The sequence below is a fragment of the Sinohyriopsis cumingii genome, chromosome 12 (assembly GCF_028554795.1).
Source record: "Sinohyriopsis cumingii isolate HCF-2022 chromosome 12, ASM2855479v2, whole genome shotgun sequence".
Taxonomy (NCBI): Eukaryota; Metazoa; Mollusca; class Bivalvia; order Unionida; family Unionidae; genus Sinohyriopsis; species Sinohyriopsis cumingii.
The window spans coordinates 77,312,385-77,329,500 of NC_142972.1; the positions used below are offsets into that span (position 1 = coordinate 77,312,385).

General features: G+C 32.5%; 1 protein-coding gene across 1 annotated transcript in view; it reads right to left on the reverse strand.

The window, feature by feature from the left end:
* Positions 1 to 17,116, reverse strand: part of LOC149786791 (uncharacterized) — a 103,368-nt gene that overhangs the window by 70,937 nt on the left and 15,315 nt on the right. Inside the window, exons 4-10 of the mRNA XM_089977289.1 lie at positions 12,205 to 12,456; positions 10,376 to 10,470; positions 8,938 to 9,123; positions 6,746 to 6,932; positions 5,201 to 5,323; positions 2,331 to 2,406; positions 1,537 to 1,654 (exon numbers count right to left, since the gene is read on the reverse strand). Coding sequence (XP_089833415.1) covers positions 1,537 to 1,654; positions 2,331 to 2,406; positions 5,201 to 5,323; positions 6,746 to 6,932; positions 8,938 to 9,123; positions 10,376 to 10,470; positions 12,205 to 12,456 — 1,037 coding nt within the window. The remainder of the gene's footprint in view (positions 1 to 1,536; positions 1,655 to 2,330; positions 2,407 to 5,200; positions 5,324 to 6,745; positions 6,933 to 8,937; positions 9,124 to 10,375; positions 10,471 to 12,204; positions 12,457 to 17,116) is intronic.

The window sequence follows — 17,116 nt, forward strand, 5'->3', positions numbered from 1 at the left end:
CTCAGCAGTCAAAAATACTTCCCTCTTTAAAGAGACCTTTCCCTATTACACTTTGCACTTTAATTTGTGGACAAAAACATAATTCATTTTGCAAACACCTCATTGAAAATTATCACATCTAACTTCATTAGCAGTGATTGTGACATCTCTGCTACTACACCCCAAACTAATATATACTTTTATCAGGTGAATCATGAATAGTTAATTTCAGTATAATCTGTTCTCTAGAAATGAAATTAATATCAGGAAAGGGACGGAAAGGGCCAAATGTGTTTTTGGTAACAGCTTCCCTAACCTTCAACCTACCGAAACCAACACATATAGAATTGTTTCCACAATTAAGTTAAACAAAACATTACAAATTTCAATGAAATCTGTCCCCTAGAATGTTCTTCAAAATAAAAGAAGGAAAGGAATGACCACATCTTTACTTTTTAGTTGACTTACTTGATTGTTGTGTGTTTAATGCCATGTTTCAGCATATAATGGGATATACATCAAGACCAGTTTCTATGTTGATGAAAGAACCCAGGAAAACCCCAGAAACAATTGACCCATGGGAAATTACTGGCAAAATTTCTTACATATCCACATTGGCAAAGTCCAAAACTTGAATACACATTTAACATAGATAACAATCCCAGTGATCGATGAAGGCAAGTGCTTTAGGCCACTCAGACACCTGTTGCCCCATACGTTTTAGTTACATTAAGCATCAAGAAAATGACCTGCCAATCAATATGAATTTATAATGGTTGATAAAATATACAAAGTGGCAAACGTTTAGCGAAATATGTGCACTATAATCTTTATTACTGTGTGGAAATCAGAACTAATCGATACAATGATGCCTGCCTCTACAAATAGCAGAAAATAATACCACCCTACCACAACAATTAGTAGTCAAGAAACATATGCATGCTGCTTCAAATTGTAATTAACTTTCTTCAATTACGTTAAATATAAATGAGATATGACAAATGTAAATGAAATATGTGCCCTAGAATGCATTTGAAAATTTGGAGAGGAAAGAAAATAGCTACATCCTCAATATTTTAGTTGATTGTTATGTGTTTAACTCCATTTTCAGCCCCTAATAGGCTATTCATGGTGACCAGTTTATCTGGTGATGAAAGAACCCAGGAAAATCCCAGGTACAACTGACCCACGGGGAACCATTGGCAAACCTTCAAAAATACCCTCATTAGCAATTTCCAACACATTATAACACATAGACAGAGGCATGATGGCAGTGATCGGTGAAGGATTTACACCATTCAGGCACCTGATGCCCTTTATGTTTTAGTAACATAAACCTTAAACATCAAGCTAATGCCCTGAAAATCAATGGTAATCATGGTTGACAAATGATACAAAATGACAAATGTAAGTGCAATATTAATGTGTGTAAATCAAAATTAACTGGATACAAGGCTACCAACCTCTACAAAGAGCAGAACGTAAAAATACCGTCTTACCACAACAATTAACGGCAAAAACAAATATTTATGCTGCGTCAAGTTGTAATTTACTTACTGAAAAATGTTTAAATGTCAGGGTAAGGGGAGGAGACAGCGAAGGAGGTGGAGGATCAAGTTGCAGGGATAACACAGCTGAATTTATATCCAGGTCAGCTGCAGTATTTGTCATGGACCTAATGAGAAAAAAATCATCAATCACCACAATGATTATATCAAACTGTTTTTGAAAGACGTATCTAATTTTGTAACCTAATGATATTCATTAAAAACAGCATTTCAACCAACTGATTGTTTTAATTACTAGCCATACTTATTTACGAATATTGTCCAATTAAAGGTATCATATTAAAAGCGCAAACTGTTGGATAAATGAAGTTTAAGAAATAAAATTATACACAGACTGCAATGTCTTATTATGTTTTATATAATGTTAACTATAATATAACGTTATGGATATAAATAGCAACATATATTTACAAGCCTTGAATAATCTCTTCGATTTAATGTCTTTAAAAATATTAAATGCCAAAAAGTCATCCTGTAAATCTATGCACGATATAAAATACCCATATCTAAATTAATGGCATACCATATATAATCTCTTCTGAGTCAATTCAAACTGCAGAGACCCATATCTGCTATCATAAATGGCATTGTCAGATCTAGGCATATGCAGTTTTTTTTTTCCGGCACAAACAGTAGAACAAACAATATAAATCCTGATCTGCTAGTCCATTATTTTACATCAAATCAAGGTCTAAGTATTCGTCAGTTGGAGCATTTGTGTTTTGTATTCTTTCTAAGAGTTTTATAATTTGTGATTCGTTATCATTTTGTATCACTACTTACCCTTTATGAAGCATATTCGTCTGCATTATGCCCACAATGTTGTTGAAATAAGCACCGGAATAAAAGGTATAATTCCCTAATTAAAGGAACAAGACAGAAGTTAAAGAGATGGACTTTTAAAAAATGTGTTACACAGATATATTGTCTCATCCGTAAATTATGTTTTCAGTAAGCAGCTTTCTGCCTCAACTTGTATGATTATCAGGCCATACTTTGTGACACAGAGTGTTTACTGAAGTTTCAGTGGAATATGTTAATATATGCATTAAATCAGATGAGAACCTCACATGTACAATGGTTCATTTCTGCATCTGAACCCTATTTTATGATATAAACAGATAGAGCAAAAACAAACAAAAGCAAAACAAAATTAAACTGTGACCCTGAACTGTCAGCCTATGAAAAGATTGCAGTAAGGCAGTCAATATATTTTTGTGAGTTAGACCAATTTTCAGTAATGTGTAATGAAACCCTATGTACTACATTTAACAACTTGGAAAACATGTATTGGAAAAAGTTTAATAGTAAGGTATGATAAAGCAAAGGAAATGTTATGTTCAGCGAAAAGTCCATACATTTCACATCTGTAATGATATTTATGAGCTCAGTTTCAGAAGTGTACTTCCATACCCCACTGAGGTCAATGACATCCTAATAGATATTTCAAACTGGTGAAATCTATATATTTGTTGGTTTTATTTTTTTAATTCATGTATTATCTGATATCAGCAAAATTACACATCATTATTCTGAATAATGTAATTGCTGCATTTCATGCTTTTTGCTAAGTACAGTCGAGTATCTGAATTGTGTTTGTACCTACTATCGGAACAGTATAAGAGGCTGTCTGTCTCCTTCACTTCATGTTCTTGTTTGCTCGATGGCATTTCCAGACCATGCTAAGCTTGGATATGCAGGCAATTTACATGAACTGACCAACTTCACTGAATTTAAAACCTGCATGTGCGTCAAAACCATAAAAACTGCATTTTTCATTCATTGTTCATTTCAAGGTAAATCAAAAAGATTGACAGGTCTGAGTGAGATTCATCTTGAGGACAAGTCATAGTGTGCAATGCAACACATTGTCTAGAAATACTGTATAAATACATGAAGCTACATCCATGTAACTTAGGCAGTTAAGTCAGAAAGCAGATAGGCAAATGTACTGACAACTAAACCTCTGATCAGTTATCTTGACGTGGAATTAAAGACTCAACATTTAATATTATATGACATACGTTCTGTGCATATATATATATATATATATATATATATATATATATATATATATATATATATATATATATATATATATATATATATATCACCATGTTATTGCCCTTGTATACCAAATTACACTGATTTATCTCAAAATATAAAGTATGCAAGAATGACCTGGAACATGAATAACGAATCACTACTAGGGTACATAATACACCTCCAGATGATGAATAACAATCATACTATGTTTCATAGCTTGATATCAACATTATTTGAAGTTACAGAGTAGAAGGGAAAGTGCGATGAAAAATATAAACACTGAGCTTTGACCATGACTTTGAAAATACAACTCCCAATCTATATGCAACACACCTGCTAGTGTATCAATATATCAGGTGTTATCCCTTAATCCGGATGGCTTTAACGCCATGTAAGAAAAGGCACTATGATGAAAATGAAAGATATTCAGTCATGACCTTGACCATGAATATATGACCCCCAATGTGGGGCATAACACACCTTCCATTAAAGATGTATCGATACAAAAAGTGACATCCCTAAGTTTCAAAAGGGTTTAAAGTTATAGACCTGAATGTAAGTGTGGAAGAAAATTATAAGCAATGAGCTAGATCTAAAATATAACACTCTCTCATGTGGTATGCAACACACAATATAGTGATGATGTGTAAATATGCCAAGCTTCATCCATTTTTTATTAAAGGCTTTATGGTTACAGTACAGAAGGGACTAAGTAATGGAAACATTACAACGAGAGCCCTGATATTCAACTTGAATATAAGACCCCTCCCCACCATCTGGCATAGCATACACCCTCTAGAGACCATATAGAAGCTATCACGATTCGTCCAGTAATCTCATGAGATTTTTTAAAGTTATAAACCAAAAAGAAAGTGCAAAGGAAAATGTAGGATGCTCCTTAATGTGGACTTTAAAGAGAGGACCCCTAAAACAACCATCATCCACACATCATAAATGGATTTAAAATTACTGAGCAGAAGGTAAAGTGTGAGGGAAATACAAATATTAAGCCTAAACCTTGGCTCTGAAGACGGATCATTCCGTGTGGTACATGAGACACCATCTATTGAAGATTGTTTCATCCCTCAATGTAAATGACTCTAAAGTTCTAAAGCAGAGGGTAAGGTGTACGGCTACTTAAATTCCCCTTGAACATAGGTCCCAAAATCGACATTGTAGTCATGTATAAGTATGCCAAGTTTCATCCCTTGATCATGAACCATATCAGTCTGATAAAGTTATAGAGCAATGGGAAAATGCAATGGAAAATGTAACCTTATGTAAGCCTTGACCATGAAGAGACCGTAACCTCATATGCAACATACCTTCAGTGCTATATAAATATCATATTTCATCCTGTAATATCATATGGTTTTAAATGTATAGAGCACATAGGAAAGTGAGACGGATGAATAGAAGCACAAACCCTGTTTTCTGTCATTTATAATAATGTCATATATTTCCACTTGGGAAAATATTAAAGAACAACACTGGTTTCAACAATATCATAAATATTCTGCTATGTGATCCAATTTTTTCCCCAAAAAGACACACTTAAATAAGTTCGGATTTCTAATAATTATTTTGATGCCCGAATGAAAGATTACCGTTATTCAAAGCATCTTGAGAAAGGACGAACCCACTGCTTGAACCATTATTAAAATCTGATCCATTTGCAGTTGTCTTTGGAAACTGAATATCATTCACTGGCTTATATCCTATTTCCACAACTGAAATTGAAAACATAATATTATTTTCAATCACCAGAAGTATATACAGAATTTGAAACTAAAATTTAGGAGTTACGTTTATACTGTTTGGAAATTGGCAATTCGAAAATAATGCTTAAAAATGTTTTCAATCAGAAAGTCCTTTAAAGTTTCCTGCTCTTTATTTTCAGATGTCAAAGCATCTCATGCTAAAAATCGTTGGATTTGAAATACAGAGCTCATGCATTCCACATGTACCCAATGCATCCTGGTTGGCAGCCACAATGAATCCTTTGGAAGTTCACTTAGCTACCATTTTGTCAGCATGATTTAGTTCATAATATACTGAAGTTCCATTACAAAGTATCCAAATAATGGAATTTGTTCATGTAAAACGTTGATAATATATATGGCATCAAAGTAATCGGTAAGTTTAGCTGTCATGTGATTGCAACTAGAGTTTGCTCCCTAAATAATTACCAACCTAGGCCATATAGGAAAAACATGAGCCAAACGGCTGACATTGCCACCATAGTTCAAAGACATTGTATGATCTGAAGTTGTAAAACTTGTTCCTTCCTATAGTTACAATGAAATGTGCACAAGTTTTCATCCTCGTTTTTATGTTTTTACAAAATTGATAGAACATTCCATGAAAATGTTTGAATCCACAGATAATCTTTGATGAAATAGCACTTGTAATGTTTTGTTTCGTAATTAAAACGTTATATAAAGAACAAATACTGTTCACATCTGCATCTGAAATATTGGACCAACATTATATGAAGATCTGGAATGTGAATTATGATCATCTGCTTTTATTGGGCCAGAATTCATATGTGCATATGGATTTATACAGACCTTTGGATACTAATTACAACTTTTGGCTTTTTCTAATACAATAATAGCAATACACAAATCTGACAGAAACTAGAAGTGTCACAAAGATGAATTTGATTATGATGTAATGCACCATTTATAGGAAAAAATGAGCAGTATTTGAAAGCTAAATTTGATTTGTTGCGTAATGAACAATGCATATAAAAGCTAATCATGATATTGAACACCAAAAGCTTATTAGACAGTAAACACAGATATAAATTGTTAAATAAGTCAAATTTTAGAAACTGAAACAAATTAGTTCTCTATAAAACCTCTCCAATCAATACAATTAGCATGATATATATTACTGAATCTCTAGAGAGGGCATGTGCTGAAAGAAGAATGGCAAGTTACCATGGTCATATATGCCAACTATAAATTTGCTATGTAATGTTGTGTTTTAATTCAAAATTTCAAAAACACAAGATAAAGATTAGCACACAAATAAAGCATCCATTACAACTGTTACAATCTGAGCTACTGTGCAAATAAGACCCATGTACAGGGTATTTTATTTCTCATTCAGATATTCTTATTCATCAAAATATAAAAAATTCTTACATAAATTCTTCTTGATAAATCTTTTCACATGTTCATCAGCTGAGTTGATTGATTTTGCTTTGATTCTGCTATACTCCTCTACATTCTGAAGTATTATTGATGCCCCTTCCTTGTTCTCATTCATTAGAGCTTGCCAAGAAGGGCTGTTTTTCACGTCAATTACATTGCTAGCAATCTCTAGAAAATTCTTGCCACAAAAAATATAAGGAAAGTTACTATTACTTAATATTACTCTAAACTACTCATAAATTATGATACACTTCTTTAAAGTATTATGACAATTGGTCAAAATCTTAAACCGCATCCATATAATAATTTCAAATTAAATTGGCTTGCCCTAATACATTTAAAGTAATAAGAATTATATAAAATTATGTCTGCCATTCTGATGCTATGCTATTTGAAGACCTATACTTATAATAATTCAGGAGATGGTAATGACCAGGCCCATCTTTAAGGACATGTGTATTTGTGAAAATATATTGTCAAATCAATGTACTTCGATATATGAAGTCTTAAGTCTGTATATGCTTCAGTGTATTAGTGATAAAGTTAAACTATACGATTTTAGACTGGGCAACAGAGCCTACAAATTAGGTTACAGGCCCAGATCTGCGAGTGAATTATGAGGTAATAAATATGTGGGGTAGTATGATGTATGGGTTAATTTGACTTCTTAGTGAGTATAAAAGGTAATTTTACATATACAGCTTTAAATGAAAATTACTTATCACAAAGATGAAATAAAATAGTATTTGAAAAAACACTGATGCATTGATTTGGCCTCTTCAACATTCGCTGATAGCACAGTTATAGAAAATAATGAAACATTATACCTAATATCTTTCTTTAAAACTATTACTTTGGTTACTTATATCTCCATGCAAAAGCTGAAGTTATATTCCATAAGTTCGTTTTAATTATGTACATTAATTATCGTTAAAAGAATAAAATTAATTGAAATTTATATTATTTTTCGCAATTTATACAGAGTATAATTATCAATAACAAAAAGAGTCTTTGATTGTACAGAGGTCATTGATACATTTTTGCTAAGAGCTGATCTTCAATTGTAAGATTACACAGCTGTAGGTCATTATGCGAATATGCTCAAATGTAACACCAGAGTTAATCTCTACCTGATAGATGCTTTCATCAAGCTCCATCATTGTGTATTCTATAGCAATGCCATTTCATGCAAAGGTTTCTTCGCTGTGTATTGCAAGGAAATGGAATTATATATAATGGCTTCATAACTGAGTATGTCACAACAATAACAATTTATTCAAAGGCTTCATTACTGTGTATGTCATAGCAACGGAATTGTATGCAAAGGATTCATCAGTGTGTATATCAAAGCAATGCCATTTTACACAAAGGCTTTATCACTGTGTATATTAAACAATGACAATTTATTCAAAGGATTCATCTATGTGTATGTCAGCGCAATGGCATTTTATGCAAAAGCTTCCTCACTGTGTATATCAGAGCAATGGCATTTTATGCAAAGGCGTCATCGCTGTGTATCTCAAAGGACTGGCATTGTATGCAAAGGTTTCATCTCTGTGTACGTCAAATCAATAGCATTTTATGCAAAGGCTTCATCACTGTGTATTTCAAAGCAATGTAATTTATGCAAAGGCTACGTCACTTTGTATGTCAAAACAAAGGCATTTTACACAAAGGCTTCATCACTTTATATCAAAGCAATGAAACTTTATGCAACGGTTTCATCACTGTGTATGTCAAAGCAACGGCATTTTACACAAAGGCTTCATCGCTGTATATCAAAGCAATGAAATCTTATGCAAAGGTTTCATCACTGTGTATATCAAAGCCATGAAATTGTATGCAAAGGCTTCATAGCAGTTGTCTATATTAAAGCAATGACATTTTATGCAAAGGCTTCATCACAGTGTATGTCAAAACAAAGGCATTTTATCCAACGGCTTCATCACAGTGTATGTCAAAGCTATGGAAATGTATGCAAAGGTTTCAAGACTGTGCGTGTTATTGCAATTAAATTGTATTCAAAAGCTTCGAGATAGCACCTCTGGAAACCACATCAATTGCATACATGGTCTTGCCTAAAAAAGTCCAAAAATTTCATTCATAAGAAATATTTTAGAAAAACTTAAGATATTGGAATTGATCTTAAGCTAATGGAAAAATGTTTAACTAGGCAAGAATACCTCTACATCACTATTTGTGATGTTTTTTGTGTTGTTATAAATCTGTATAACATTATCCAGTACACTGCTGATAACTTGAACCTCTGCTTTCTGCAGTTCCACAGTATTTGGGTTTGTCACGCTTGTTAGCTTTAGCAGGGATTCAGGTACTGAGTTTGGAGCCAGCCCATTTTTGATGTTATCAGTCTGAAACAGTCAGATGATTGTCATGTTTTTTATTATAATAATTACTCGATGCAGTACAATTGTAATACGATAATTTACAAAGCCCAGGAATTAACCATTTTTATCAATATTCCAATTAAAACCAATTAATTCAGGAAGGAATTCAGAGCTTTTAAAGACCTGGATGCTACCTACCTACACACCCACCTAACTAACCATCTACTAACCTACTTACCAAACCATATATATATTCACACATCCAGCCAACCAACCATCATTACAATATATATATATCAATATTCCAATCAAGTCAACTTAATTTGAGTACGAATTTTTCAAGGCATGTGTTCTACCTACCTACCTACCTAAATACCTAATCTTTGTCTGTTTTTTTGCACATCCAGTGATCTAACTAACCCTGCATTTTGGAAGCTCAGCCTACCTTTCAGTGTTCTCTTCTACAAACAAATATTTAGCTAGTTTCATAAAGTATTAATTATCAAGCAATGTCTTTATTTGCTAATTAGGTTGGTCATATATATGTGTGCCCTTGTCCTTTTCTCCTATTCATACCTGTGTCATCAGATATATGAATTTTATTAAATTCAAAATGGATATTCTTATCTATTCCTTATTAAATCAAGGTTAACTTGCCTGCAGTTTTAGATATTTGTTATTAAATGCAATATGGATATTGCTACTCAAGACATGGGTTGATGATTTGATACCCATGCAGGTCAGGCTGGATGCTTGCCATGTGTGTCTTTAGTAAAAACACTTAAATCTCATTGCCTTTACATGAGGCAACCAGTAAGTTCATACAAACAAACACTATTCTTATATGTACATTCGTCAACAAAAATATAGCAATGTGCCACTAATGAAATATGAATAATGGTGTCACAGTGTTATATCTTTCTATTTATGCTCGTGTTTAAAAAATTAGCAATGCGTTGTTAATCATTCAAATATCCCTGCTCTCTACTAAATCGGCATATGTGACACATTTCAAACACGACATTAAAGAGTGAAAAATATAATTATATTCTTAATATACAAACTTAATTTAAAATGAAAGCATGATGTCAATAGCATTAAATTTGATTACTGTGAAATTTATGTACATTCCTTAATGAGGGAAACTACCGAGGTACCGGTACAGCAAAAGTACGAACTACTGTAAAAATAACGCTTTAACAATATACTGGTAAAACCATGCACCCTATATATTATTGATATTGTTACATATGGCCATTTGTTTTTTTACTCATACCAGTGCCTGCAGATCTAGCAATGTCTTAGCAACGCAGTTATCATAGGAGGCATCTCTCCATACCCCACCTTTTGAACAGTATCTTACAGCTTCACCTATAACATGCAGAAATAATGCTTTCAAAATATATTTCTCCTAGTCACACATACTTAACAAAAGCATCAGAAGGGTCTCCTGTAAGTTATACATCACAATCTTTTAGCATCACTAGATTTGTGCGAAATTGGAATACCAATCTATAAATAAAATAAATTCTTACTTAATAGTAAAACATATTTTTTTAAATTACTGTGTTCTAATCTTAACACAAAAAGTAGCATGTAGAGCGTTAAGTGATGGATGCATCACAAAGGGCAACACTAACTACAATTTGCTTGAGAGAACATTAAACTTTTGAATTTGTGGCAATAAAGGAGAGTGATCATTCAGGGGCCATAAATGATCACCTTCAATGCTGGAAGTCATCTTGCTTTAAAATCTGATAATAATGGGTAAAGTAATACTGCATAAAGTTATGGGAATATGCAATCAGTGCCCACATTTGTGTAACTGACAACAAGCCAATAAAGTGCACGTGTAAGTATGTCAGACAATTTACATACTAAAATGTATCAGAAGATATTGAATGGTTCCTGACCCATGCTTAGTGCAATGATCTGTTACAGTGAGATTAAAATTGTTGTTAAAACGTCACTCCGTTGTTCAAAACTGGACCTGTAAAGATGAAATCTTTAAGAGGTAGGTATCGATATAAACCAATACATCAAAGGATTTTCTGATTGTGATAGTCGTTATGGAAAGTTTGAGTAGCTTTTGTCATTTGACACAACTTGAGCATTTTTATGTATTTGTCATGTGACTTTCATACACATTGGAAACATATATTTATAATTACCCATTTTAGTGGATTTCTCATTCAATTATTCTATTTATGATTAAACAAAACAAAATGAATGGCAGAAAAGACATACTGTGTCAAGTCGCATGACGAAAACAACCACAACGTTCTAATTAGAGCATATGTGAAACTTGTATCTGAGTGGTTGCTGGATCTCCGAGAACACCTAAATTCAAAATGGTGACAGGTGGCAGAACTGTAGCAGTATTCCACATAGTTTCATAAGTTGTCATTATTAAATATATTCTTTCCATATTAAGGAAAGGTCCCTTTAAAATACATTACTTTAGGCGCCGCATAAGTACAGATACATTTATAAAATTCACACTGACACGCTGATGGTTTGCATAAATCCTAGTCTGTATCTATTTCAAGATTGTATATGGAGATCAGATCTAAACTGTCCATTATTTCTATGTTGGTCCTGACTTGACCATGGGATGAATATGTGTATACAATTTAATGATGATTCTCCATAAGATTAGGAGGACAGATCATGTGGGTAAAGATATTACAGATAATACATTTAGTACATCAAATAACATCATGTTATGTCATTTAATATCACCTACCCACAGGAACAATCATAATGCAAAATGCAAGGTTAGACGAATACATATTTACTTGCTAGTCGAGTTCAATACAAATTGCACAGACAAAGATTGCCGTCACATAATGAACCAGCATATATTGGTATATGCAGCTTATTAAGACAATCAATAGATCTAATGGAAATTATGTGATGGCATATCAGGGTCTATGTTGTCTGATGTTGGATTGAATTTATAAATAAGCAGATATGGAATCCCTGAGTCAAGGGGAAATATGTACTGTCCAAAAATAAATAAGTCTAGTTAGCTAAACAGAACTCATGAACTTATATTGTGATGTATCAAAAAAGGATTAACATGGCATCATAATTGTACAGTACCTGACATTCCTGTTGGGCAGGACTTGTTATCGTAAGTGCCTTGCAATGTTCTTGACCATTCTGTTCCCCGGCTGTCAGTTTCGTTCTTACAGGTCTCACCTGGTTGTGACCCAAGTAATACTACATATATAATGGCTTGCTGCATATTTCCTGGTCCTGCAGCATTTTCCCCTCTACATTCGTATCTAGTTGTATACTTTATATTTCTGTGTGTTAATGTGTTTCTTGTTGTACCATTTAAGAATGTTTCCTCTGGAAAATTAAAATAATATAGACCGTAATAAGTATATTTTGAGTAACTTTTTTTATGACTATTGAAATACAAGTTGGGGATAAAACTATTAAATTTATGATTTCAGCACACTAAGAAACAAAAGTTTTCAGAAAACAAATATTCCTATATCATCCTGAGTTTATCTCACACACCCCTAAATTTGTAGACCATAAAGTCAAGTTGATGATTGTTAGAACAGACCCTGATAGTCAATTTTAGTAGAATATCTAAATTTCATTTTGTAAGTGTATATATAAATATATGGTGGATGATCTCAATACAACTCTCTTGAGAAAACACATGCGTGGATAAGTAATGAAGGATCATGCATATATTCATATTGTTTTCCTAGACAATATTGAAAGAATGGGCACCAATTAGATGAACGTGATGAAAATCGCAATCATAATCCTTTAATGGAACACAGATATGTAACTCGTTTTATCATCAAAATCAGTGGTTTAAGTGCCCGGAAATTTGAATCAATATCATGAAATTAGCAGCTTTGAACAAGAAGTCAAATATTTCCTTACGATATTCTTACCAAAAATATACCAGTACAATGTAAATATCAATATACGATGAAACAGCAGTAAATGTAAATGTAAGTAATGACTACTGGAGGCAACACCCTAATAAATACACACCAGTTAAATATGTTTTTTTTTCAAGTGAAATGTATATATTAGTTCTATCGTTTAATTTAGTTTCACTTTAAGTATGATATGCTCTCTTGTATTCAGATGTGCAAAGTGTGAATCTACCATTATAGCTAGGTCTGCATCATTTATATTGCATCCCAATTAAGTGAAGATTGTGTTTAGATCTCCAACTTCCAGAAGTGTTGTATGGTTCAATTTAGTTGAAAGTAGACCTGCTTTGTGTTATAATATTACATGTATGTTACATTAAATAAAAGAGACAGAAAAAACTAAAATAAAAGGATGCAAATCATATCCACATTTGCAGCGAGTGGGCATAATGATGTTCTGAGTCAATTTTAACTGAACAATCGGATCCTGTCATAAATATTTGTATCCAAGTAGAATAATTAAAGTCTCTAAACTGATTCAGTATTTTACACATGTAATCAAAGATAACAACGGATAGAAGTGACATTAGTACTTAATAGCTTTGTGTCACACATACAGTTCATCCTGGAGAATACTATTCATTATGAAGAATACAGAATACTATTCATTATGGAAAATACAGGACACCGATCATGATGGAGAATACAGTTCATTATGAAGAATACATTTCATTATGGATAATACAGTTCATTATGGAGAATACAGAATAATATTCATTATGGAAAATACAGTTCATTATGGAGAATACAGAATAATATTCATTATGGAAAATACAGTTCATTATGAAGAATAAAGAATAATATTCATTATGGAGAATACAGTTCATTATGGAGAATACAGAATACTATTCATTATGGAAAATACAGTTCATTATGGAGAATACAGAATACTATTCATGATGGAGAATACAGTTCATTTCGGAAAATAATATTCTTTATGGAAAATACAGTTCATTATGGAGAATACTATTCATTATAGAGAATACAGAATACGGTTCATTATGGAGAATACAGTTCATTATGGAGAATACTATTCATTATGGATTATGGAAAATATCGTTCATTATGGAGAATACAGTTTATTATGGAGAATACGGTTTATTTTTAAGAAGCAAGTTCGAATGTTTGAAAAAATTTCAAATCCCTATATTGGCACTGACAGGTTTTCTCAATTATAAGCGAAATTACTTGCAATGAAATCATGATACAAATTCTGTATTGTTAAGTCTGAATAAAAATTAAATCTGAGTTTCGTCTCGCATAGTTATTATTTCACTAAATTTGCAATTTAAAAAAAAGTACTCGTGTTATGTTTTCAAACAAACTTTACACTCAGCTATGTCTACACTCACACGCAAATGGCAGTGATATAATACGCAATATTCTGTGCAAGTATGTATGTGTTTTGAAACCTACTGGAGCAATGTTTTTTAATGATCTATCGGTGGTTTGTTATCTTTACAATAAAGATAAGTATACAAAAATTCAAGCAGCTTCATTAAAAATCAATGTATTGACACGATTCCCAATTATGTCCCTTTTCGGTATAGTCAGGGGTCATTCAATATTTAAAATTTTAATATTAAGACAAGTCAGGTTTCAGTTGATGAGTCAAAAAGGAAAGCCACACGTGTCTTCTTTTGATCTCATATTCATCACTGGCGTCTCACATACACTATCATTTGATCTATTCAACATGAATACTTGATTAATCCAAATATTGTTTGAAGTGTGAACAAAATTACGGTTGAGGTATATATCTTAAATCAGTAACTACTTCACTTACATACATGAAAGATGGAATAAGTGAGCAGGATACACTAACCTTGTGTGGGATATAAATTAGATTGATAGTATTATAATTGTAATTCATGATTTTGTTATGTGATGCACATAAAACAATTTTGTCAATGCAAGAAAAAGAATTAGAAGAAGAACAAGAAGGAGAATGATATTCAGTGCAAGGTATTTGTTGAAATAATAATTTTAAAAGGTAAGCTGTGTAGAAAGGTCAGTTTTGAATTTTCCTATGGGTGGCCATTGTTTGAATACTTCCCGAGTTCAAATGCAATTTTAATACACATTGTACAAGCAAGGTATATATTCCATTTGTTTTGTCCTCTATAACACATCATGTCAAGGTCTTTGCATTTTTATCAGTCCAGATGAGCTAGCATTGACCTTTTCTGTTATTTAATCTACATGTGCATTGGTTCCGTAGCATAAGGCCCATTAATAGTGCACTACCAATCCTAAATAATGCACATAGTTTGAAAACTGGTTATAATGTGATTTTACATTATTAAATCTTATGCTTATGTATAATGTACTATCAAGACAGAGCCAATTTAAAACATCTTCAGTATAATACTCCTTAGCATATGGGTAAGATGGCTCTCACATATACAGAGTAAGTACTTTATGTTTTCCAACTCTATCAAATCAAACCCCTGTGATAAAAGATAAATGAAATATTTGTAAAATGCACGACAGACCAAACTACAAGGCAGTCAAAGCCATAAACGTTTAACAGAGGAATGTACAGATATATTGATATAACCATATAATACCCCCAGCTATGTTATGTAACAAAAAATCTTGCTAACAGTGCTGATGTTTGTATATAGAGTGGATTATATGTTATGGATATATTATCAATTCACCCTCACACCCCAAATATCCGCTATCAACTGAGCAATACACGTAATATTTCTTCTTGTTGCTATTCTTATATTTGGGTTTTACATCATTTTTCATATGATAATATTGTAATAAATGACATTAAAAACCTTGTGGGGGTAAATTGGCCATATTCAGACAGACAAGACCAATATTTCCCAATTTCCTTTCATGACTCGAGTTGAAATATGGCACCAAACTATTCATTAAAAAAACAAATTCCAGAAGGCGGGGTTAGAAAGGGTTTACCACGATCAGAGACAAACAGTAAAAAGAATACTGCACAATAATTCATAGACTCACTTGGACCAATCAAAATCATATAAAGCGATACGTAACATGCTGTGATATCAAACATATTAAACTGCACTTATTATAGAAAAACTGTACCGACTATATGATAATTACAACAAATTGTACGTAGTCACATGTGGCTTCATATGGGACATATACTCTACATTCATAGTTACTGTATGATGATGTTACTAAGAGCTGATAGTTATATTATATCTATCATAACTTCTAGTGTTCCGCATGAGGTGATTTTAACCAATCAGTATGCCTGTTACAAAGCTTTGATAACAATTTGTAATTATTACTATATTTCTCTAGTTTATACTCTGATATGCTAGGAATTCCCAGTTGTCTAGTTAAGCAGAAATCCAGTGCACTATAACGCTATTCACAAACCTGACATAACAGATGGCAGAACACTTTTCTAGCAACATCACGAGCTATTTAATGTGATAGATACATGGCTATTACTTAACAAGTGTGATATATATATGCTTACTTTGTGAAGTAAATGATACATATGATAATCTTTTATATCATGTTATTCATCCACTCATCTCTCGTCCCTGCAAGGGCTATAAATAACACCCTAATATACCCACATGGACCAAACTTGCAATGTGAGTGCATCTTGAAATGTAGATGTGTCACAAACCAATATACAATTTACAATAACCGATTTATTGATGCCAAAACTGCAGTGTGGGTTGATGGTGGGATGAATATGTATGTCACACCGAAACAAGGTCAATATAACTAGATTTCAATTGGTGATTCAATGCTAATCCTTTACACAGAGGTGGGGTATCTTCTTAGCTTCTGCCTATTACTTATGCATACATGTACTCTTCTTGCGTAATTATTTATCTTTGGAATTTTTTGCTGTTTTATATAATATCTTAGATGTAGCGAATTCATGATGGTTTGAAAGCTGAAAGCAATAAATTGCATATTGTGCATAAACAGTCTTCGCTACAATATGACACCTCATTCAGTATTTAGTATTAAGTTTTCAAATTTCATAAACTTCATGAATTCTTTATAATAGACTGGTGAAACAATATGCCTATTGA